This window comes from Rhamphochromis sp. 'chilingali', assembly GCF_963969265.1.
Source record: "Rhamphochromis sp. 'chilingali' genome assembly, chromosome: 14".
Classification (NCBI taxonomy): domain Eukaryota; kingdom Metazoa; phylum Chordata; class Actinopteri; order Cichliformes; family Cichlidae; genus Rhamphochromis; species Rhamphochromis sp. 'chilingali'.
In genome coordinates, this window is record NC_137941.1 from 14,100,650 (window position 1) to 14,121,224 (window position 20,575).

Here is a 20,575-nt window from a genome sequence, read left to right on the forward strand (position 1 = left end):
CTCCCAGACATAAGCACACATAACCTTGATCTACCTTGATCTTTTGTGGACAACATCATCATCACCACATTCCTGTGACAAAAAAAAACGTGTGCGCACACACACACGTACACACAGTGCTGCCTCTGCTCTCACTCTCAAGCAATGGGCTGGAACTAATATACACATTCCTGCGGCTGTCTCACACACACACAGGCAGAGAGGCGAAGAGGACACATGCACACATACATGCACGCAACGCAACCTTGTTTGTTGAACGCAGAAAAGCACAGCCTTGAAAGCACACAGATTCTATGATGTCTCATGTATACAAACCCCATGCTCTCTTCCTATAGAAATGAATCACCAGGACCTTACATCAATGCAGCCAGACAGATACGTACGAACAAATGACACTATGCTATCCCAGTGCTCATTACTGAAACATGCTACATTCAGGTAGCATCCATCTAATGTTATAGACAGTAGCCAGCATCTCTTCTAAACTCATTAAATTTGATGACTAGATACCACATTTAAAAACTCTGTGATACCTTTTTAATTAGTCAATCACATTACTTACCTTTTACTTAGCATCATTACACAACTTTCACACTCTTTTGCAGCTGTTTTGCATCCTTTGTCAACTGTGCTGTGTGTATAAAAATTCAGTGAGCATAGCTTTTCCCCCCAAAAGACAACACTTCTCAGTTTTAATATTTAATATGTTGTCGCTGCAATGTTTTTAAAATGAAATATGGGGTTAAACTAATTTGCATATGTCCTCTTTTAAATTCTATTTTCACAGTGTTGCTGCTGTTTGCTGGTCCTGGAGTTTTGAACCAACATACACACTACATGTACATGATTTGAACTTGACATTTGAGGGCAACTGTGCGACTTGATATCTAAATATTTCTTCTTTTCACAGGTATTTCAACAGGATTTCTTCCAAATAAGAGGTTTGTCAACGAACTTAAACATGTAAGTCTGCTGCAAATGATGCGGTGCATCTTAAACTGAGAGGATTTCAGATGTTGAAAATACCTCAAGCACTTGTTTCTCATCTCATTTGTCTAAATGTAAATACACATGAGCATGTGTAGGTGGGCGTGCAAACACAATCACACATGCATATAAAATAATGTTTTCCAGCTACGGTTGCTGAATAAACACGATTACCTTGAACGCTTCACTAACTTTTAAATAATTATAGTAGTTCAAAATAAAAATAAAAATATGTTAACGCATATGCATATTTTAATTTGACGCAAATATAGGATGATAAAATGAAAAATGATAATATTTTGGTATTGCATTTTTCCACATGAATAATTGAATTAGTTTAAACCTCATCCATAAATTAAAATCGATAGTTGCTCCTTTCCAGTGCCCTCATGAAATATTCACACACGGACGCATCACGTGCGACTTCAGTCATGCAGGCGTACATTTTCATTTTTTATTGTTGCTGCCGAGCTCTTTAGTACAGTGTTGGGTGAAGTCTGTCCTTTTGAGGACAGTCGCAAACACATTTGAACTAAAATGTGCACACACACAGTTTTGACAGTACAACGAACCGACAAGTACAGTCAAAGTCACAGCCTTTGTTTTACTCGTCTGACCAGTACATGGACCCGCACAGTTCCAGACGCAGCTCACTTGCTTCTGCAGACAGTACTCCAAATCCTTCTCAGAAAAAAGAAAAGAACAGGCATCATATTTTCTCTTTTGTTCTCAGTTTTTCGCCTCTTTTCTCTTCGCTCTCGTCAGCTTTTATCTCGTCGAGCCTCTCATTTCTCTCAAATCCTCTTTTCTCCTTTTTGTCTTGGCTGTCTCTGTTGTCTTCGTTAGTCTGCCTCACACTATAGTGAAACAACTTCCACTCTTATCCAGAACTTCACCACGGGCTGAATTCATCAGCTTATCCAGTGTGTTTGTGCGCACCGGCTTGTGTCTATGGCTACAGTGTGAAGCAGCATTGTAGGAGAAAAGCATGTTCTGAAAATTGAAAGCAAGGGTTGGAGCGTAGAAATTTGTGTATGCGACCTCCTTTCCTGGCTGCCTAACAAAATGGGTAGGGTGCTTGGAATGGGTGGTCGTAGCAAAGCACTCAGCCGTCCATCGACCGGCGGCCATTGATCTGCAAAATCCAATGACTCACTAGCTACTCTGAATGCAACCCACATTCATATACATGCAGACGCGACTGTTGTGTTAGTAAACAAGCACACATGAAGACACTGACTGATTAATGTAATTACAGTCCACAAATTAAATGACTATAATTGGACCAGACTATTTAGACAGAGTCGTTCTTTTGGAGATTGCAGTTAACTGAGATTACAAACCCCAGCCCACACATAGTAATTAAGAAAATGACATTGGAATCTAAAGGTGGAATTGAAATACTGCCTTTGCATTTCTAAGTAAGGTAGTCCTTGTGGGTTTTTTTGTTTTGTTTTTTTGTTTTCAAAACTATGCAAAAATCTAAAATGGGGGACCAGAAACAGGGTGGGGTGCACGTTTTCTTTTAATGCAATACTTTTTTCTATGTGTTATTTTTGCCTTAAAATTGAGTCACGAGCCACTTTATTAGGAACACCAGTGCATATGCTCATAAATGCAAATACTTAATCAGCCAATCACAAGGTAGCAACTCATAAAGATACCAAAGTTCAAACTGAGCATCAGAATGAGGAAGAAAAGTAATTAATGTCAATTTGAATGTGGCATGGTTGTTGCCAGACAGGCTGGCATAAGTGTTTATGATCTGCAGGGATTTTACAGAGAATACTCTGAAACAGAGAAAATATCCAGTGAGCATCAGTTTTCTGGGTGTAAATACCTTTTTCACGCCAAAAGTTAGAGGAGAGCAGCTCATAGAAAGATGACAGTAACTCAAAAAAAAATTATTACAACCAAAGTATGCAGAAGAGCATCTTCTGAACAAACAATACAATACAATATTGAATCAGACATGCAGCAGAAGACCACGCTGGATGTGAATTCTGTCAGCTAATGACAGAAAACTGACAATACGCATAGACTTACCAAAATCGACGTTGTCTCATCTGACGAGTCTCGGTTTCTGCTGCAACATTTGGATGGTAGGGTCAGAATTCAGCACAAACAACACGAAAGGACGGATCCGTCATGTCTTGTATTGACAATTAAGGCGATGGTGTAATGATGAGGGGGATATTTCCTTGGCACATCTAGGGACACTCAGTACCAACTGAATATTGTTTAAATTTCACAGCATACATGAATAATGTTGCCTGAGATATAAGGCATGCCTGTCCCTTTATGACTACAGCATACCCATTTTTTGATGGCTTCTGTCAACAGGAAATTGTATCATGTGCAAAAGCTCAAACAGATCGAGAACTGTTTTCTTGAACATGACAGTAAGTTATCTGTGGCCTCCACAGTCACCAGTTCTGAATCCAGTAGAGCACCTTTGGAACATGGTGGAAAAGGAGATTCTCATCAGGGATGTGTAGACAAATCTACAGTAACTCTGGGATGCTATTATGTCAATGTGGGGCAAAAACTCTGGAGAATGTTTTTAGCACCTTGTTGAATCTATGATATGAAGAACTGAGACAGCTCTGAACATAAAAGGAAATCAAACCAAGCTCTATCAATATGTACCTAATAAAGGGGTCAGTGACTCTACAGTCATTTTTTAAAATCTAGTGTTACAGGACTTAAAAATAATTCAATTAAATTAGCAATGAGAATGAATACATGTAGGGTTAATGGAATTTTCATGCTGTCTTTCATTTGTGTTTAGAAAAATACTGCAATATTCCTCGATATCTTTTTTATGTAAGGTTGCCCAATTAAGGTTTCAGACACGCAGGCACAAGTCGTTCACGTGGGTGTGCAGATACTTACAAAGTGTTACATCATACTGTAAATGAAGAAATGCAGGCAGGTAACAAATTAAAGGGAAAAGCAACATAACGTGTCTTTGTAAGATGTCAAGTCATCACAAACTGCCAAAGAACCTTCAGTCTGCTTTGGCATTAACTATACAAGTCTGTGTCATTGTTATGGAGGGATGTGACAGTATTCTTCCGAAGGATTTTTCCTCATTTGGTGATTTGATGATGGTGGCAAAGAGCATTCCAATAACAGGTCCAAGCTCTCCATCCAGAAATGATGATTTGATTTGTTTTTATACCTGGTGACTGTAGAGGTCAGAGCTTGTTCACATAAATTTCAGCCCAATGCATTTCTGTCCGGCAGTAAGGAGAAATAAGACCGAAATGTTTGAACAAAGGATAAAGGTCACTCAGAGCAACTTTGTATTGATTCTGTCCAAGAGGACCTAAAAATGCCAGAGAGATTCCCTCCACAGCAAAAACAGAGCCACTGGATTTCCTCACTCTAGGGTCAAAGGTTCAGGCTTTCCCTTCAATATGACGCCATTTTTTAATGGCCCGTGTATTGATTCGACAGGGCGTTGAATGTCCATCTCAATGGAGAGATTTTAAGGCAATGCTGAGAAACAAATGTGTTATCAAGCTTAAAATTCAAAGAGAAAAATCGGATAACTTTTGACAGCAAACCAACAAATAAAAAAGTCACTTCACTCGTGAGAGACTGAAGATGAAATAAATGAAAACGATCCACTGTCAGTCCAAAGCCTTTAATCCATGACCAGGTTGCAGATAAAGACTTAGGTAGAAACTCTCACTGTGGAGTGTTAAGCTTTTTATTTAATTCACCAAGAAAATCCACAGATTAAAGGCTTTCAAACTCTCTCCATGAAGGCTCTCCTGTGTAGCTCAGTCTGAGTAACACAAAAGGCTTGCATACTAAAAATAATATTTCAAGTGTCACTTCCCAAACAAACTTCTGTTAATGCAGTTCCTACACAATATTTAGGGATTCACATTAGTGTTTTAAGGGCATTTGTCGCAAATCACGGAGTGCGTGATTTCACAGACTTCATGTTTCTTGATTTAAGTGTCAAAACTTCCACGATGAAAGTACAGTGGAAATAAAGAGAAAGTGCACCACTTATAGGAGAGATTTATAACTACTGCTTTTTTCTGCCCTAAATCATTTTCTGAAAGGGCATTTTAATTATCTAAGCATTGAGGATATAGTAGCACAAGCCCAGTTCAAACATTATCATTATCTCTATCTATCTATCTTTTTTTTTTTTTTTTTTAAACAGAGAAAATACAAACTGCTCACACACCAACAAACACTCTTCCAAATCAATAACTTGTATAGACTGTGCAGTTGAGCTCCATCGCTACGTATCCCTATTATGGAGTGTCTTAAACCATGCTCAATCATCAGGGTAAGGAAATCCCAAAAAGTTGATTCTGTTCATCTGGACGTAGCGTAGCCTGTTATGGAGGTTTCTGCCATCAACACAGCACTGATGTGTCAGCACCGGCTTCACACCATATAAATTTGATATTTCTTTTCATATAACTTGGCAATTTCTCTTGAATTCTATCACTTTAATATAATTGCATTTTTCTTTAAAAAGTGTCATGCCCACATTTTAGGAAGGTGTTATTATTTTCAATATGTTTCCACCAAAAATGGGTGCACTGTGGTCACAGAGGGATGGACATGGTCAGCAACAACACTTAGTTGCTGTTGTTTATTATGTAGTACACTGAGACCAAAGAAATATCCGGAGCCCTCTTCCTTGTATGTGTACAGACACTTTATCAGTAACAAGGATTCTGATTCTGTGATGTTTAAATTATGCTCAGTTTATACGAAAGGGCTAAAAAGGGTGCCAAGAAAACATCACCCACACAATTACATCGCCACCACAATTTAATATGACTCTACAAATTCAGTAGAGATCATTTAAACCATGCTGTTCCCTTCCCTTAAAAAAATATATATATTTAAAAACACCCCCGCAAACTGGTAAATTTAGAGAGAAGTCTTTGACTCCACTAGACAGAACCAAGAGACATTTGATGGAATATTGAGCAGTGCATTGTTTCAGAGTTTGGAGAATTTAATTCATTAAGGGTGGTTCTTACCATGCAATACAAGACACAAAATCAATTTCTTTAAACAATGTCATCTACTTATGCATCCAAGTGTTCACATCGCTTTGCCAAATAGTAGTACTAGTATCCATTCGTTTTTCTACATATCCAAAACCTCTAGCTTAAGTATGAACAAGATGTGTTAAATCCACTTCAAATCACCCATCATGCCAGTGTATCGCCACACACCTTTAAAATCACAACGGAAAATTTCTTCACACAAACACTATAAACTGTGGATAATTTTTTTTTTAAATTTATTTATTGCGATGCATGTTAGTACAGCACAGCTTGCAGCTGAAAATGCACGCACCCTCTATGGGAAGCTTTACTAGTTAATATTTATACTAATTCTTGTAATATTCAAAATAATGTTTTGTAATGATGATGATGTCACTGGAAATTTCTCCAGAAATTAAGATCCACATAAAAATGACTAAAGTCAACAAAGAACAGGAGATCAGAAGTACTTATCATTGAGGTTTTTAATAATCATCGACACATTTATGTACAAAGCAAGCGATGTAATATTCAAATGACCAAAAAAGAAAAAAAAAAAAAATCCTAAAATGCATCACCTTGTTTTTTTCTTTCATTAAAATAGCTACCTCAGGGATCAAGTCAACCGAATAAGTCTTGTTAAAACTTTCAGATTCCCTCCAACAGTTAAACAGCCCTGGGCATGGGAGGAAGACAAAGCCAGATGGATTTAGGAATATTCCTCCCTCTAATGAAAACAAATGAATTATGAGTGCAAGATTTTTGTAAAACCAGCAAAAAAAAAAAAGAAGAAGAAGAAGAAGAAGAAGAAGAAGCTCGTCCCTGTCAGTTTTCCCAAGAGCACCAAGTTTGTCTTTGTTCTTCAGTTAGGGACAAATTAATTCTATGAAACATGTTTTCCCGGCCCACATAATACAGGATAATGTAATAGCATTTACATGGAAAGCAAATATTAAATGTGATGAAATTAAATCAAAAGGGTTTGTTGGGCGTTTCATGTTTGCACGATACACTTTTCTTGATATCAATTCACTTGTATTTGCCACCTGAGTACAAGACATGTACATTTCAAGCAGCTACAGTTCTTTCTTCAAAACAAGCATATTGAGAGAAATAACCTGATTGTCAAATACACAAAAACAGAGCATCGTCAACTCATTCTACAGTATTAACCATGCGCTAACCCCAGCTCAGTACAATACAACCATACCTTTCTTGGTACTCACATGCCATGTCTGCCTCTTAAAAAAAAGGCCCATAAACACAAACAACTGACATTTAAATGTGTAAACTAAAAACCTGATAAACCTGTACTGATGAACTCTATGAATATGCACCCCTCTTTTTTCTCATCAGGAAACCTTCTCAACCGTTTCTGCCTGTGATCTAAATATAGGATATTCACCACTTGTCTTAAGTACCTCTAAGACAGCCCATCAATCTCGACTGCTTGTCATGCCTGACAAATGGCACTTGTTGCCATACTGATGGAAAAATAAACTCCCCTTTCAAAATTTGAAGCAAAACATGTTCCTAAGTTCAAAACATCCCAACAAAGCCCAAATGAAAGACCAGGACAGAATCAAAGATCAGCTTGGTGCTATAAAAACAGGGGGGAGGGGGAGAACACCCAGGGCAGTACAAACTGAATTAGTCATGTTTAGTGAAATGAAATTCTTTTTTTCATTGCCACAATTCAAGCACTCTTTTTTTTTTGGCAACCTATATATTCAAATGACTCTTTCCTTCAAAAGAACCTGTGGTTACTCACACACCCTGGAGATCCAAGCTTATTAAAACACGTGAGGATCTACTATCTCTACCTTAATATGCATTATTTATTTATAAAATCAGGGACTAGAGATAACCGAGGGAAAAATACAGCAGAACAAGGAAACAGTCTCCACTGAACACAATTCTTAAGAAAGCATGAAGGTAAAACAAATGTAGAGAAATTTGGAGGCAGTTTACAAAAACACTTGCGCCACTAGTTTGGTTTGTTTCCTCTTCAGTCTTTACAACAGTGACTGCTTGCATAAGCAGAAACACTGAGGTGTTGGTGGTGTAAGTCACTATGTACAAACACACACGCACACACACACAGTACAGTCGTCCAACTGTTGCACGCCCCAGAGTCCCCAGTTTTCTCAGTGGCATCACAGGTGGAAGTCTGGTTGTATCTCACTCCTACAAACCGGGGAGCAGAGTGGGCAGTGGCCAGTACTCCTATGTTGTGTATGACAACTACAGTGCTCCTCCACTCAACCAAGTCATCTGTCTAACAGAGAGAAAAGTCCTTTTGGGGGGGAAAAGACAAAAAATGTTTTCCTTCAGTCCTTCGAGGGAAGAGGCTGTATAGAGACAAAGACAGAGGAAAATATAAATGTATGGTATTTTGTCTAGTTTGAATAATCGACAAAAATCACAAAACTGATTAAATGATCACCATCTATGCACAAAAACAGGGCTGTAATGTGCATTTATTTTTTCTGAATTATTTGGTTTGGTATAGCTGTTCTCAGGTCCGTATACCCTGTGAGCTTAAACTATAATAGCTCTACTGATGTTGACGTGCTTGTGTTCTAAATTAGTACTAATATTAGAGGGGGGCGCTCCACTCAAGGCGTTTTGGCAGTGCACAAGTTGTTGTCCACCAGCTATAGACTAAAAGCTGCATGCCTTTCCAGGCTAATGTATGACCTAGTGCCTAAATATTTGCATGAACAAAAATAACATATTTAGAGGTCTCCGTTGCTATGGGGAACACAAATGGTGTCATTTACAAGAACAAAAGTAAAATTTATATTTTCAACTGTCAGATGAGCAGCTATAATAGTAAATGTGCAATTTTAAAGCTGAAATTGCACAGTTGGCTTTAGTGATTTAGTAATGTAGTTACCGTAAAACAAAGAACTTGTGAACTCTTTGGAATTGCCAAGATTTTAAAGTGATTACTTGTAAATGAGGCCTGACTTCATCACAATTATGGACAAACAATCAGCCCACACTAATCACAGCAAACAGTCAGATAAAAACCAGACACATTATTCATTATCACTTTTAAAATGTTTATAATTTCAAAGAGTTTACAAGTCATTCCTTAGAAAATAATGAATGCTACACCTTTCTGAATGTACAACACGGACACTTCACATTTGATGGGCTATAACTTTGTGTCATTCAATTATATAAAAATTAAATTTAAAAAGTTTATTTGATGGAGCCTAATGACTAAGCTGCTGAAAGGTGTTGCAGCACATAGCAGAATGAGGAACCTACAGGAGAATAATGTATAATTTTTGAAATTAATATAAAGACTAGGGCTGCCACGATTACTATCAAAATCGTCGAAGACTAATTTAATAGTCGACGTGTCGTTGGAAGCTTTGTAAGATCCCAAAAGACGCAGGAATAAGTAGTAGGATTTAAGAGTGTAATAACGGACTGAAACAGAAGATGGCAGCATTGCATGTACAAGGACGCCAGCTGCCATTAAACGCTGAAGAAGAAGAAACTGTGTCCCAGAATTCATAGCGCGGCCCATCGCAGCCCTGCTCAGTTTCCAACAATGGCGGCAGCTAGTTAGTTTTAATATTACTCTTATTATTCTTTCTGGGTCACAAAATAAATGTTTAACATATTTTCAGACGAGAATGTAGCTGTGTAAACTTCAAACATCTGCTCAGTTTATCAGACACCACATATTTTCAAAAGCGCTCCGTTTTCGGAGACGTCTGTTACCCACTAGCTCATTAGCTAGCCGAGGTTCAAGGCTCACTAGAGCCGGTGAGAACACCGGACTTCCGGCAAATCGTTTTCAAACCCACCGCCGTCTTTCACTACTCAGGTTAAACATATATAAGTCACTTAGATAACTTAAAAATGTTATTGTTTGGCTTTTTTCAGTATTTTATTTGTCCCTGAGTAAATCTGAGGCTGAGATTAAAGTTATAGTTTTTACACAGCTGAATAAACGTCAAGCAGACAACTGATTACGGTATCAGAAGTGTGAGACGCTCGAGAATATACTCCAGTGTCCTGTTATATTTTAGATAGCAAGGAGCAGACAGCTGAGTTTATTAAACTCCACCGAAACAATCTGCAAACTTCATTAAAATTTAATAAACTATCATCCTGTCTTTATTTTTAGTTAGCACATACCTTAAACACTTAAAACTGTAAGCTAATGATTGTTATATAAGAGCAGATGCATGCTGGTGCAATAAGCTGTACGTTTTACATTCAATGGATGCATGATCTGATTAGTCGACTAATCGCAAAAATAATCGGTGACTAGTCGACTATCAAAATAATCGTTTGTGGCAGCCCTAATAAAGACGAAGGTACAGACTAATATAGAAATGAAATAAAGACAGACATTTACCTTGAGGGTTGGGGTGTTTAGCTTTCATCATCTGAGACATGTGGTTTAGCAGTGGCCATCTCCTCCTTGCTATTTGCTATCATCTTACACTTCTACAAAAAAAAAAAAAAAAAAAACATCAGGTAAAGAATGGTCCATACTTTACATATATGAACCATTACAGAAATGTTATGGGGTTCAAAAGTAGAAAACACAAGCAAAAGAAATTCCATTGTGTTCTTTGCATGGTGACAAACAACTTCACCTCAATATAACTGAACCCTGAAAAACATTATGTCACTATGTCAAATATTTAATATTCTAACTGCTTTCAATTTGCACTTACTGTGATTTGTTTTAGATGGCTATATCCAACACATTATTCTTTCAATAGACATAAACCTACTCAAATAAAAAGATAAATGTACTAAAGCCTTGAACGATTTAAAAAAATTAATAAATAAAAACAAAAACAAAAAAAAAAACACTGCACTACAATATTTTCTGTTCCACATGATTTCAGAAAAACAGCAACGTCAATCAAAATCTGAAGCAAAACCACACGTTTACCTCAGTAAGCTCTTTGATGGTATGTATGTTAGCCTGTTGAGTGACTTTCCTCTTGGCTTCCTCGATGTGGTCCAGGTTAAGAGATGGTGTTGGTGGGACAAGGCACGGGGGAGGCTTGTTAGTTATTGTAGGAAGTGGAGCAAGGGGAGGCATGGCCGCCAGGGCACCCATGTTGGTCAAGGCAGCGGTCATAGTAGCTGCTGTCATACTTGCCACAGCAGCACTCATAGTGATGTTTGACATGCTGGGTATTCCCGGAATATTTGGTAACCCCATTGGACCAATGTTGGGCATATTCGGCATGTTTGGCATTCCCATGCCCATTGGAAGGGGCAAAGGTAAAGGTAAGGAGATGGGGGAAGGAGATGGAGTAGGCAGAGGGAGCTGAAGGATGGCTTTTGGTCGAAGACTCTCAGGAATTGGAACCCCGGCCTTGGCACACATGGCAGCAGCATTAGCCTTGGCTATCTCGAGCAACTGATCCTTATCTGAGGAAAGGAGGGTAAAAGATTGACAGAATGAGGGGAAACACATTAGGGCAAAGGAAGCTTAGATAAAGCAAATGGAATTAAGAAACAAAACCTCTTGCATATGTGGAGCACAAAAAGAAAAATCACGTAAACACGTTGCATAAATGTTTAGAAATATGACATCAAAATGTCTTACCCAGATCAGTCAGCCGTGGAGGAGTCTTGCTGGTGCTGCGTCGTGTCCGGGAACCTGAGCGACGTTGTTTGCGGAGGATGAGAACTGGAGAGTGGCTAGGTTCCCTCTTCCACCTGTCTCGTCTGTCAAAGGATCGACTGCGAAATACTGGGCGCCTCCCTCGACCCCTCGACCTTGACCTGCGTCTACGATCCGGTGAACGAGATCTGGATCGCCTGCTTCTATCTCCTGATCTGGACCTTTTTCTGCGGCCAGTGGAGCGACTCTTAGAGCGCTTACTCCTTTCTGTGGACTTCCTCCTTCCTCTGGGATTTGGTGAGTGTGAACGAGATCGCCTCCTGCGGGTTGCAGAACGGGACTTGGACCGGCGCGTTTTGGTTCGTGACTTGGACCGTGAGCGCTTGCGTCGCGTGGCAGACCGTGACCTTGATCTCCGACGACGTGCAGGGCTCCGAGATTTGGACCGCCGCTTCTTCCTCTCTGATGGAGAAACAGATTCTCTTTTCTTCACTGGAGACTTGGACCTAAGGGAAGGTAAATGATAAGACTGATAACCGTACACTGTACTCACATTTAATATCTGTACACAGTCCAACAGTTTAACAACTACAGAACAAGCAAGAGGGAGAGATTTCTCTCGTTTACTATTTTGGTATCATGTAATACCACAAAACAAACCTGGACAGTTTTCTTCTGGATGTAGACTTTGATGCTGAACGCCGAGGTGATGAAGTTGAACGAGAAAGTTTTCTGTGCTCCGCAGGTGAGGGAGATGGGGAAAGCTGCTTTTTCTGTACTTCTGGAGATGCTGAACATGAGGAGCTTCTCTGGCTTTTGGATCCCGTTTTAACTGGAGATTCCACTTCCTCATCTGAGCCTTCCGAACAATCTGACCCATCCGTGCCAGTGCCAGGCTCTTGAGAAACAGACCTGGACCTGGAAACATCTCCCCCTTTTTGAGGAGAATCTGAACTTGTCTGATTAACAAGTTCATCCTGCAACTTTTCTGAAGAATTCCCAATTTCAGAGCTGGAAGATGTTGCTGGGAGTACTGGCTTCCAAGCACCTGCAACGTCAATGACATATCATATGAAGATATGCACATTTGCATAAACTAAACCAATCAATCAATTAAATGACTGATTACTTGAATCTAATGGGCAATACATGAATTGGGACACTTATATGAAGATAAAAACATCTGGAGAAAAACATTGGTTTCAATGGCTTACTTAAATATTTTGAAGGGAAAAGGTCTCACCTTCTGTAGCTGCAAGTCCTCCATTTTCCCCAGCAACCTTAAGCAAGGGGGGCTTCTTCTGTTTAACTGGGGAAGGAGATGTGGATCTGGCTGGAGATGAGCTGTCAGAAAGCCCACCACTTGACTCAGACCTAGACCTGCAGTCGGCAGACTCAGATTTAGACTTTGATCTTCTTCCACTCTTCCTCGGAGTTTTGGACCTCCTTTTGCTAGGCGGTGGTGAATGTGACTTTAACCGGTGTCTTCGAGTCAATGAGCGAGACCTAGACCGTCTACTAGACCGTGGTGGTGAACGGTTTCTCTTAGCAGGGGAACGAGAGCGCCTTCTGACTGGAGATCGGGATTTAGACCGCCGTCTGGAGGGAGGGGTCCTGGATTTTGTTCGTTTGCGGGGACTCCTGGATCTGGAGCGACGACTGCGCTTAAGCACTACAATAGAACGTGACCGAGTTCGTCTGCTCCTGCGGACCGACCGAGATCTTGAACGACGGGATCTGGGGAGTGGTGATCGCTTGCGCCGAGACAAGGATCGACTCCTGGAGCGTCTCCCTCCAGTACGTCTTGCTGGTGATCGTGATCTGGAGCGGCCAAAGGGACGTCTGGATCTAGAGTGGGAGCGGCGTGGTCTAGTGATTGAACGTGACAGCGAACGTCTGCCAACTCCACCCCCACGGCGAGGTGAGCGGGTCCTGGAGTGCCGCGTGCCTCCACGGGAACGAGACTTTGACCTTCGACTTCTCCTCGGAGACCGAGATAGAGATGGTGACCTCCGCCTGTCACGTTTAGGGGACCGTGATATCTTTCTTTTTGGAGACGGAGAAGGATGACGACGCTTTGGGGAAACAGATAGGGAACTCCTACGCCGTTTCGGAGACCTGGACTTCCTTGGAGACTTTGACACTTTCTTTTTAGGGGTGACAGAGTGAGAAGTAGATCGGGACCGACGGCTTACTCTTTTCGGAGACTTGCGGGGGGGAGACAGTGACTTCGTCTGGGATTTAGGGGTCTCGGAGCGGGACCGAGAACGGGCGTGCTTTATAGGAGTTGCAGATCGTTTTCCCTTTGAGGTTGACCTGGAATGGGTTCTTGACCGTTCTTTCACTAATGATGTTGTCTGAGACTCCTGCCTGCTGGGACTACGTGATGGTGACCGACTTGGGCCTGACTCACTCTTCTTTATTTCTACGGTTCTGGAAGGTGAAGGAGAATTACGCAATTCATCCTCCGTGACTTTCGCCCCTTGAATTGAATTTGTCTGATCTTTCAGTACTGGGTCATCTCTTTGAGCAGCACCTTCCTGTTTTGGGATTATGTCAGGCAATTCCTGGGCATGGCTGAATGTACCATCTCCCTGACTGCACTCTGTTTTAACTGTTGCCATCTGGACTGCCTCTTCCTGGTCTACAGGGGGTGATCTCATAGGCTTCTCCTCCAATTCATTAATGTTACTGTCCTGCGCCTCAGTTGTGGGCACATCGATATCTGATGTCTCTTCTTTTTTGACTCCAAGCAATTCAGATTTCTGCTCAATGATGGGAAGGGGTTTCTCCTCCCCTCGTTTGCCTTTTGGAACCAGTCTGGATACTGGTTCTTTGAGGTCAGATGCCACAGCTGGAGAGTATTTACCACCACCAGATGCTTTGCCTCCTTCACCTTCAGAGTCTGAACCTGAAGCAGAGCTGCTTTCAGAAGGGGAGCGAGATGGGGATTTCCTTTCCTGCTTTTCATCTTTCTTTCTCTTTTTTTTCTTCTTTTTAGCTGCATGCCTTTTTTGTTTTTTGGATTTTGTCTCTCCCTCTGTATCAATACGATCTGAAGAAAATCACAATTTAGAAAGAAAAAGAAGACAAAAAAAAAAGTTGACATTACACCATTGCTTTTTAAGCAATTATCAATTATAGCCATGTCTGACTTTCTCCTACCTGTAATTGGATCCTTTTTGCTTTCTTCCTTGATTCCTTGGTCTCCAACTCCTGCAGCTGCTGCCAGTCTGGCACTAAAAATACAACAAAAACTAAGTTAAAGAGATTTTTCTTTGTTAATCTGCTAAAAAAAAAAATTAACACACTTGAAACAAAAAAATTCAGCTAATCTATCAAAAAAGGTTCACAGACAGTGAAAATTTATTGAAATAGCACACTGGGTTGATTCAGAATTCATTAAGTCTTTAGTCAAAGGCAAAACCTGCTACTTTTATGCGCAGATGTATAGATCTGTTAACTGGCTTTGAAGTGGAGGTCAGCCTAATTGCAACCATGGGCTCATTTAGACAAAATTGATTTGTCATGAGTGTTTTAAAAGAGATGCAGACAGTCATGCAATTTCAATTGAATGAATGGTACCAACAAAAGAAAGATACAACATGTAGACATAGACCTTTAGGAAATTCAGATAATGTGCACGTGTCTGTTCTGCACCACGGTTTAGAGAGGACACAGATCATTGGTTGTTGAGGTAGCTGATTAAATGTTGTGATTCCTCTCAAACTGCTCATCAAAAGAGAACAGATCCATCAAAAATCTTTATAATTCGTGCAGTCTGTGCCCAACAAAAAAGGCACCTTGTGACTTTTCTTAGAAAAGCTTCCCATTTAATATAGGCCTTTTTTAAAACAACTTCAACTTTTATATTATTTTAGTGGTTTACAATTTCAGTTATTTCTACTTACATTAAAAAGAAAAATGCAACGTCTATGTGTTGTTTTAGTCAGATTACATTTGTCTACAATTGTGACTTACATAATGAACAATCACATCTTCATTTCATTTATTTATTTCACACTTGGTACAACAGATCAAACAAACAAACCACACTTTCTATCAATAAAGCACTACAACCATGTGTGAAAAGGAGCAGGAAGAAGAAAATATTCTTATTAAAATTTAAGATTGCAAATAATTTCCAATGGTTTGAATACAGGATTTTCCTTGGTCAAATGTAGGCCTTCAAGGCACAAGAGTAAGCATGAATCAGTCCATGTACAGTAACGGCAAAGAGTCAACTACAGAAATCTAAGCACTTCTGAATAACAAAACTGATTATTTTGTTTTGGAAAATGAAACTTTTATTAATCAATTGCTTTTGTATGCAAGAAAAAAAATCCTAAATATTAAGTAATGTACAATTTTTTACTGTGCCAACTTATCAAGTCTCACATTTAGTTTAGAATTTTAAATTTTTCCAACCTGGCTCTGGTGGTCCTGACAGGTCTCGGTGGAGGTGGAGGCTCAACATCAGACTCTGCACCAGATTCTGAACTACTCTCCTTCTCGCCCTTCCTCCGCCTCTTCTTCTTCTTGCTCTTGTGTTTTCTGTGTTTCTTGTTTTTCTTGTGGGAAGGCTCAAGCTCTTCCTTGGCATTCATGTCATCTTTCTCAGGTGCCTCCCCCTCACCTGCACAGGGAATCCAATATTTCAAATTACACAAGTCTTTGACAAACAGAAAATGAAAAATCTACAGCAAGCAGATACCATTTAGTTCTGTACGGTTCATCTAGTTTATAGTGTAATGTTGTGAGCAAGCTGTTATGAGATAGTTTACAGATATTGGTTAGCACCAGCATTAGGGTTGGGTCATATCATACCGTTCACGGTAATACCGGTATAATGTCGGGCAACGATAATAAAATGAAATATTGCAATAGAATATGGGTAAAACTTACTGACAATACCCAGAGAACCATGTTGGGTAATTTACCACTTTTCATGTATAGTTGTTTTTTTTTTTTTGTAAGGCAAGAGCACCCAGTAGGAAGGGTGATGGCCACACACTCTGTGAATTCACTCAACAATTACCTGCGTAATTCGAACACTTTTGTAACAAAACATCACACAGACTTTGTGCTCCAAACTGGACTTTGTGTCCACGGAGCTGGTATCTTGAATATCCTGTTCAATATCAAATCCAACACTGGGTGAAAACAGTTCAAGAGAAAACTAGAACCATCTAGAGAGAGGGATAACTGTAACCAACTCTGTACATGGTTCTGGGGAATGCCAGATGGTGTTCAAGAGCGCTGGTCAAACATAATGAAGCATGAGATATTCTGAATGTTCAGTCTGTTTTGATAACCTTCTTCAGCCAGTTTCAAGCATCTAGTAGATGGGATGAGCAGCTGATCAATGATACTGACAGAACAGCAGGCAGCAAAACCTGTGCCCAAACAACTACATCATTCCCAACAGGCTTTAAGGTTGTGTTTCCCATACACTTGGAATACAAGGATTGACATCTCATTCACAATTTAGTTTTCACTGGCAATCACAGCCCACCCAAACAACTATCAAATTACAGTGCATACCTAGATAGTAGCTTTACCTGTTTGAGAGAATACTAGATCTAATTATTGGTAATTATTTTACCCAAGATGAAAAAACGACTTTTTGGCAGCTGCAGTGGCGTTTGGTTCTACATTTTCCTGTTTGTACAATGTAAACACATTTTTACTAATCAGATGCCTGCTTATTGTTTATTAGTGATAGGTAAACAGCTCTGATCAATACTACCACCACCTGGCACTAATAGGACATTACATCTTACACAGCATTGCAAAAGAACAATATTTTCAGACGGAACAGTCATGTAAACCATTACTTTTTTTTTTGTATTTTAATAATTTAATCACTATTGTAACTGTAACTTCGGTCATTGCTGTGCTTTTTTTTGGAAGTCGAATTTCCCAGAGGAACCCACCCGAGGGATTAATAAAGTTCTATCTTATCTTATCTATTCAAATATTCAACAATGATCGTATTTGTGTCCATGCCTAATAACAAGCAGTGTTTCCAGTGAGTCACTCTCGTTCTGAACAGATCATTATTTGTTGGGAAAATAACTAATTAACTGTAAACAGACTAATTAATCATTTAGTTATCTTCATGTCAATGGGCTTGCTATGTGCAAAGGGAAGTAAAGAGCTTTACACAAAGAGAGGAGAGAAACTAGCACAAATACTGTGGTTTATCCATCCCAAAAATGAATACTAAAAGGCATCCGCAATCATGCAGTGAGACCAGTTCAGCATGGAGCTTTACAGAAATTAAAAGCAACTTGATATTTTTTTGTACATTTATTTTAAATCTCACATAAATTAGAGATAACAATAAATATAAGTTATATTTTATTCATTTCACATAAATTTACTGAGGCACATACGTACACTTTAACACTGAAATCTGTGGGGCAAAAACAAACTTAAACAAAATGAGTCAAATCTGAACAGATTCGGACCTCTTTGGGGCTTGTGCATCGCTTACCTGAGGGGATGTCCACTGCACACTCCATTATGCTGTTATGCTGATCTTGTAAAAGATTATTTCAATGTCACTGTTGTGCTGTTCCCTCTCTCAACTCTAGGGAGAGAAAAAGGTAATTTAACTTGAGCAACAAACGGATGCCATACCAACAGAAGTATAGATTCACCATACTTTAGTATACATTTTGGTAACGCTACTGAAACTGCTAATATTTCCTCAAACTACATGTAAGGATGAAAACTTTCTACTGATTTGGAGCAAAACAGTAATCATTGGTTGTTATGAGTCAACCACTGTTGATGACTAAATACCATTTAAGTGGTATTCACGTATCTAATAAAAAAAACAGCCCGATCTAATTGGTTTTAAATGTCGTGGGAGAAATATTCTTAATGCCTAACATGAGTCTGAAGAAAAATTTGTTTTACTACACTTGTGTTTTATTTGCCCCTGCAATTATCCAAAGGTACAAAAACTGCCCCAAAGTAATCAGTAGGGCTGTGATTAAAGCTGCTCTGTTTTTCTAAAACAAAAGAAAGAAAAAAAAAAAGACAGTGTACTCTACCCAGTCCCCATGGCAAGCCAACTTAATGCTCCCTCACAAATAATATAGCCATGGTGCGATTAATACTGATTTTGATTTTACCAAAACAAATGAATTATTTGAGAATAGCCTTCTACTAGGAAACTAAGGTAGCTCATCTATGAAAAAGGATATAAACCAGTACATCAAAATCAGACAATATTCTGAAAGAAAAACAGAATAGCTTGGCCTATATTTAATCACAAGTTTTACTGTGAAACAACAACAGACCATCAAACGGCCATCTTCCTACATTTCTCTAATTTTTAAAAAGACTGACGTTTAACACTTAAGTCCCTTGTCTTGAGCAGCAACTTCCATATTAAAACTGGTATATTTCTGGAAAATTATCAATTAACACTCTTCAAGATTACTCTGGAAATAAACAATGAAGTATCAACCAGAAAAATCAACATAGATAACACAGATTTAGCAGATGAGTATCCTTTAATATTTACATGTCCAAAGAACAAAACATCGCTCTTTTATTCCGCTACTGAAGAAAGTAGTTTTCTAGCACTTCCAGTAATATGTCTACTATAAGCCAATATCATAACCCATTTAGCACATAATAACCAGAATCAGGTAGTTTACCCTTGCCGTCTACCACACAAAGGTGAATCTGAAATGTGAAGGCAAACATATTTCAAAAGTATTCAACAGTGTAACTTAGCCACGTAGTTTTAAGCAATAATGCTTCGTTAGCCAAAATCTAAGATCAACGGACATCTTAAGTAACATCTGAAAAACGATTCTATAAATCTTTTACAATCAGGTCCCAATTGCTTATTTGAGGATTTTAATTCGGTTTTTTCTTTCCATTAAACTCTGCACATTACTCACGGACGAAGTGGTTTTGTAACGCTAAAGCTTTAACAAAGCCATCAGTAGTCCTTGCCAGCATGGATACATAACCTGCGAAAAGGACCAATGCTCACAAACATTATTAATAACGCCAATTTCGGGACGTAAAGGCTTCACTTAAGGATAAATTCAGAACTGGTTACTTCAACGAAAACAAAGACGATACTACGCTAAGATGCACACGGTGTTAAATAGCTAACACGTTTAGTGGACATTACGTTTCTCTATTAAAGCTAAGGCTAACGCCAGAGAACACATTATTTTTGGATTCAGTTACCTTGAGCTAGTTTAGCTGGCCTTTCAGCAACAGATATATTATAATACAGTTTTGATTAACTGCGAAATACAACCCTCCTGTACTCGCAGACCAAAAGCTAAATTTTTTTTTTTTTTTTACCAAAAGCTAAATGAATGGCGAAAACAAGGGACACAAAGTTTCAAACTGCGACAGTTCGTTAACACGTTAGATAAGCCGCTGTCGGGCCTGCGCTGCTAAAGCTAACGTTCATTCACAGATGACTGCAGCTGGTTGCTGCTAGTTAACGTTAGCTTACTTTTAAAGAACAATAATTCCGATGTTTGTCAAACTATTATTCCCTTTAACCTAAACGCTTACCAGCTAGGCAACACGAAAGCAGTAAAAGACAACTATACTGCCTGCACACCTCGGCCTCAATGTCGGCTCATTGCCCGCTTGCTCTCCAGCGAGGACATTACCGCTAGCCATAGCATGCTCGTTAGCTTAGTTTGCTAATCACTTGGCTGCTACTTCTTTCAACAAAACAGATTAGTTCGTTCGTTCATCATACAGCCCTTTCAGTGACGCAAACTTACTGTGTTAATGTTGGATGGCTGCGCTTCCCGCGTAGAGGATGCCAAATGAATGCAAATTGCCCGAAGCTAAGAAGTCACTGAATATGCTAACCGTAGTCGTTAGCCAACTAGATGCCCCGCCATGATGGGGAAGGTATCCCAACATGCCATGCTCCGCG

The 20,575-nt window shown here is 39.4% G+C and overlaps 1 protein-coding gene across 2 annotated transcripts; it reads right to left on the bottom strand.

Moving 5' to 3' along the window:
* Nucleotides 1-6,787: 6,787 nt before the first annotated feature.
* Nucleotides 6,788-20,575, bottom strand: sona (SON DNA and RNA binding protein a). 2 transcript variants are annotated; one of them, XM_080902666.1, is made up of 10 exons: nucleotides 20,418-20,575; nucleotides 18,137-18,232; nucleotides 16,066-16,273; nucleotides 14,803-14,876; nucleotides 12,881-14,692; nucleotides 12,298-12,685; nucleotides 11,620-12,143; nucleotides 10,954-11,441; nucleotides 10,405-10,496; nucleotides 6,788-8,371 (listed from the first exon to the last, which is right to left on the bottom strand). In XM_080902666.1, the coding sequence occupies exons 2-9, from the start codon at nucleotides 18,162-18,164 to the stop codon at nucleotides 10,422-10,424; spliced, it is 3,597 nt and encodes a 1,198-aa protein (XP_080758792.1). In that variant the 5' UTR covers nucleotides 18,165-18,232; nucleotides 20,418-20,575; the 3' UTR covers nucleotides 6,788-8,371; nucleotides 10,405-10,421. The 2 variants fall into 2 exon arrangements, with proteins under 2 accessions (XP_080758792.1, XP_080758793.1); XM_080902667.1 differs by lacking the exon at nucleotides 20,418-20,575 and adding an exon at nucleotides 20,200-20,340.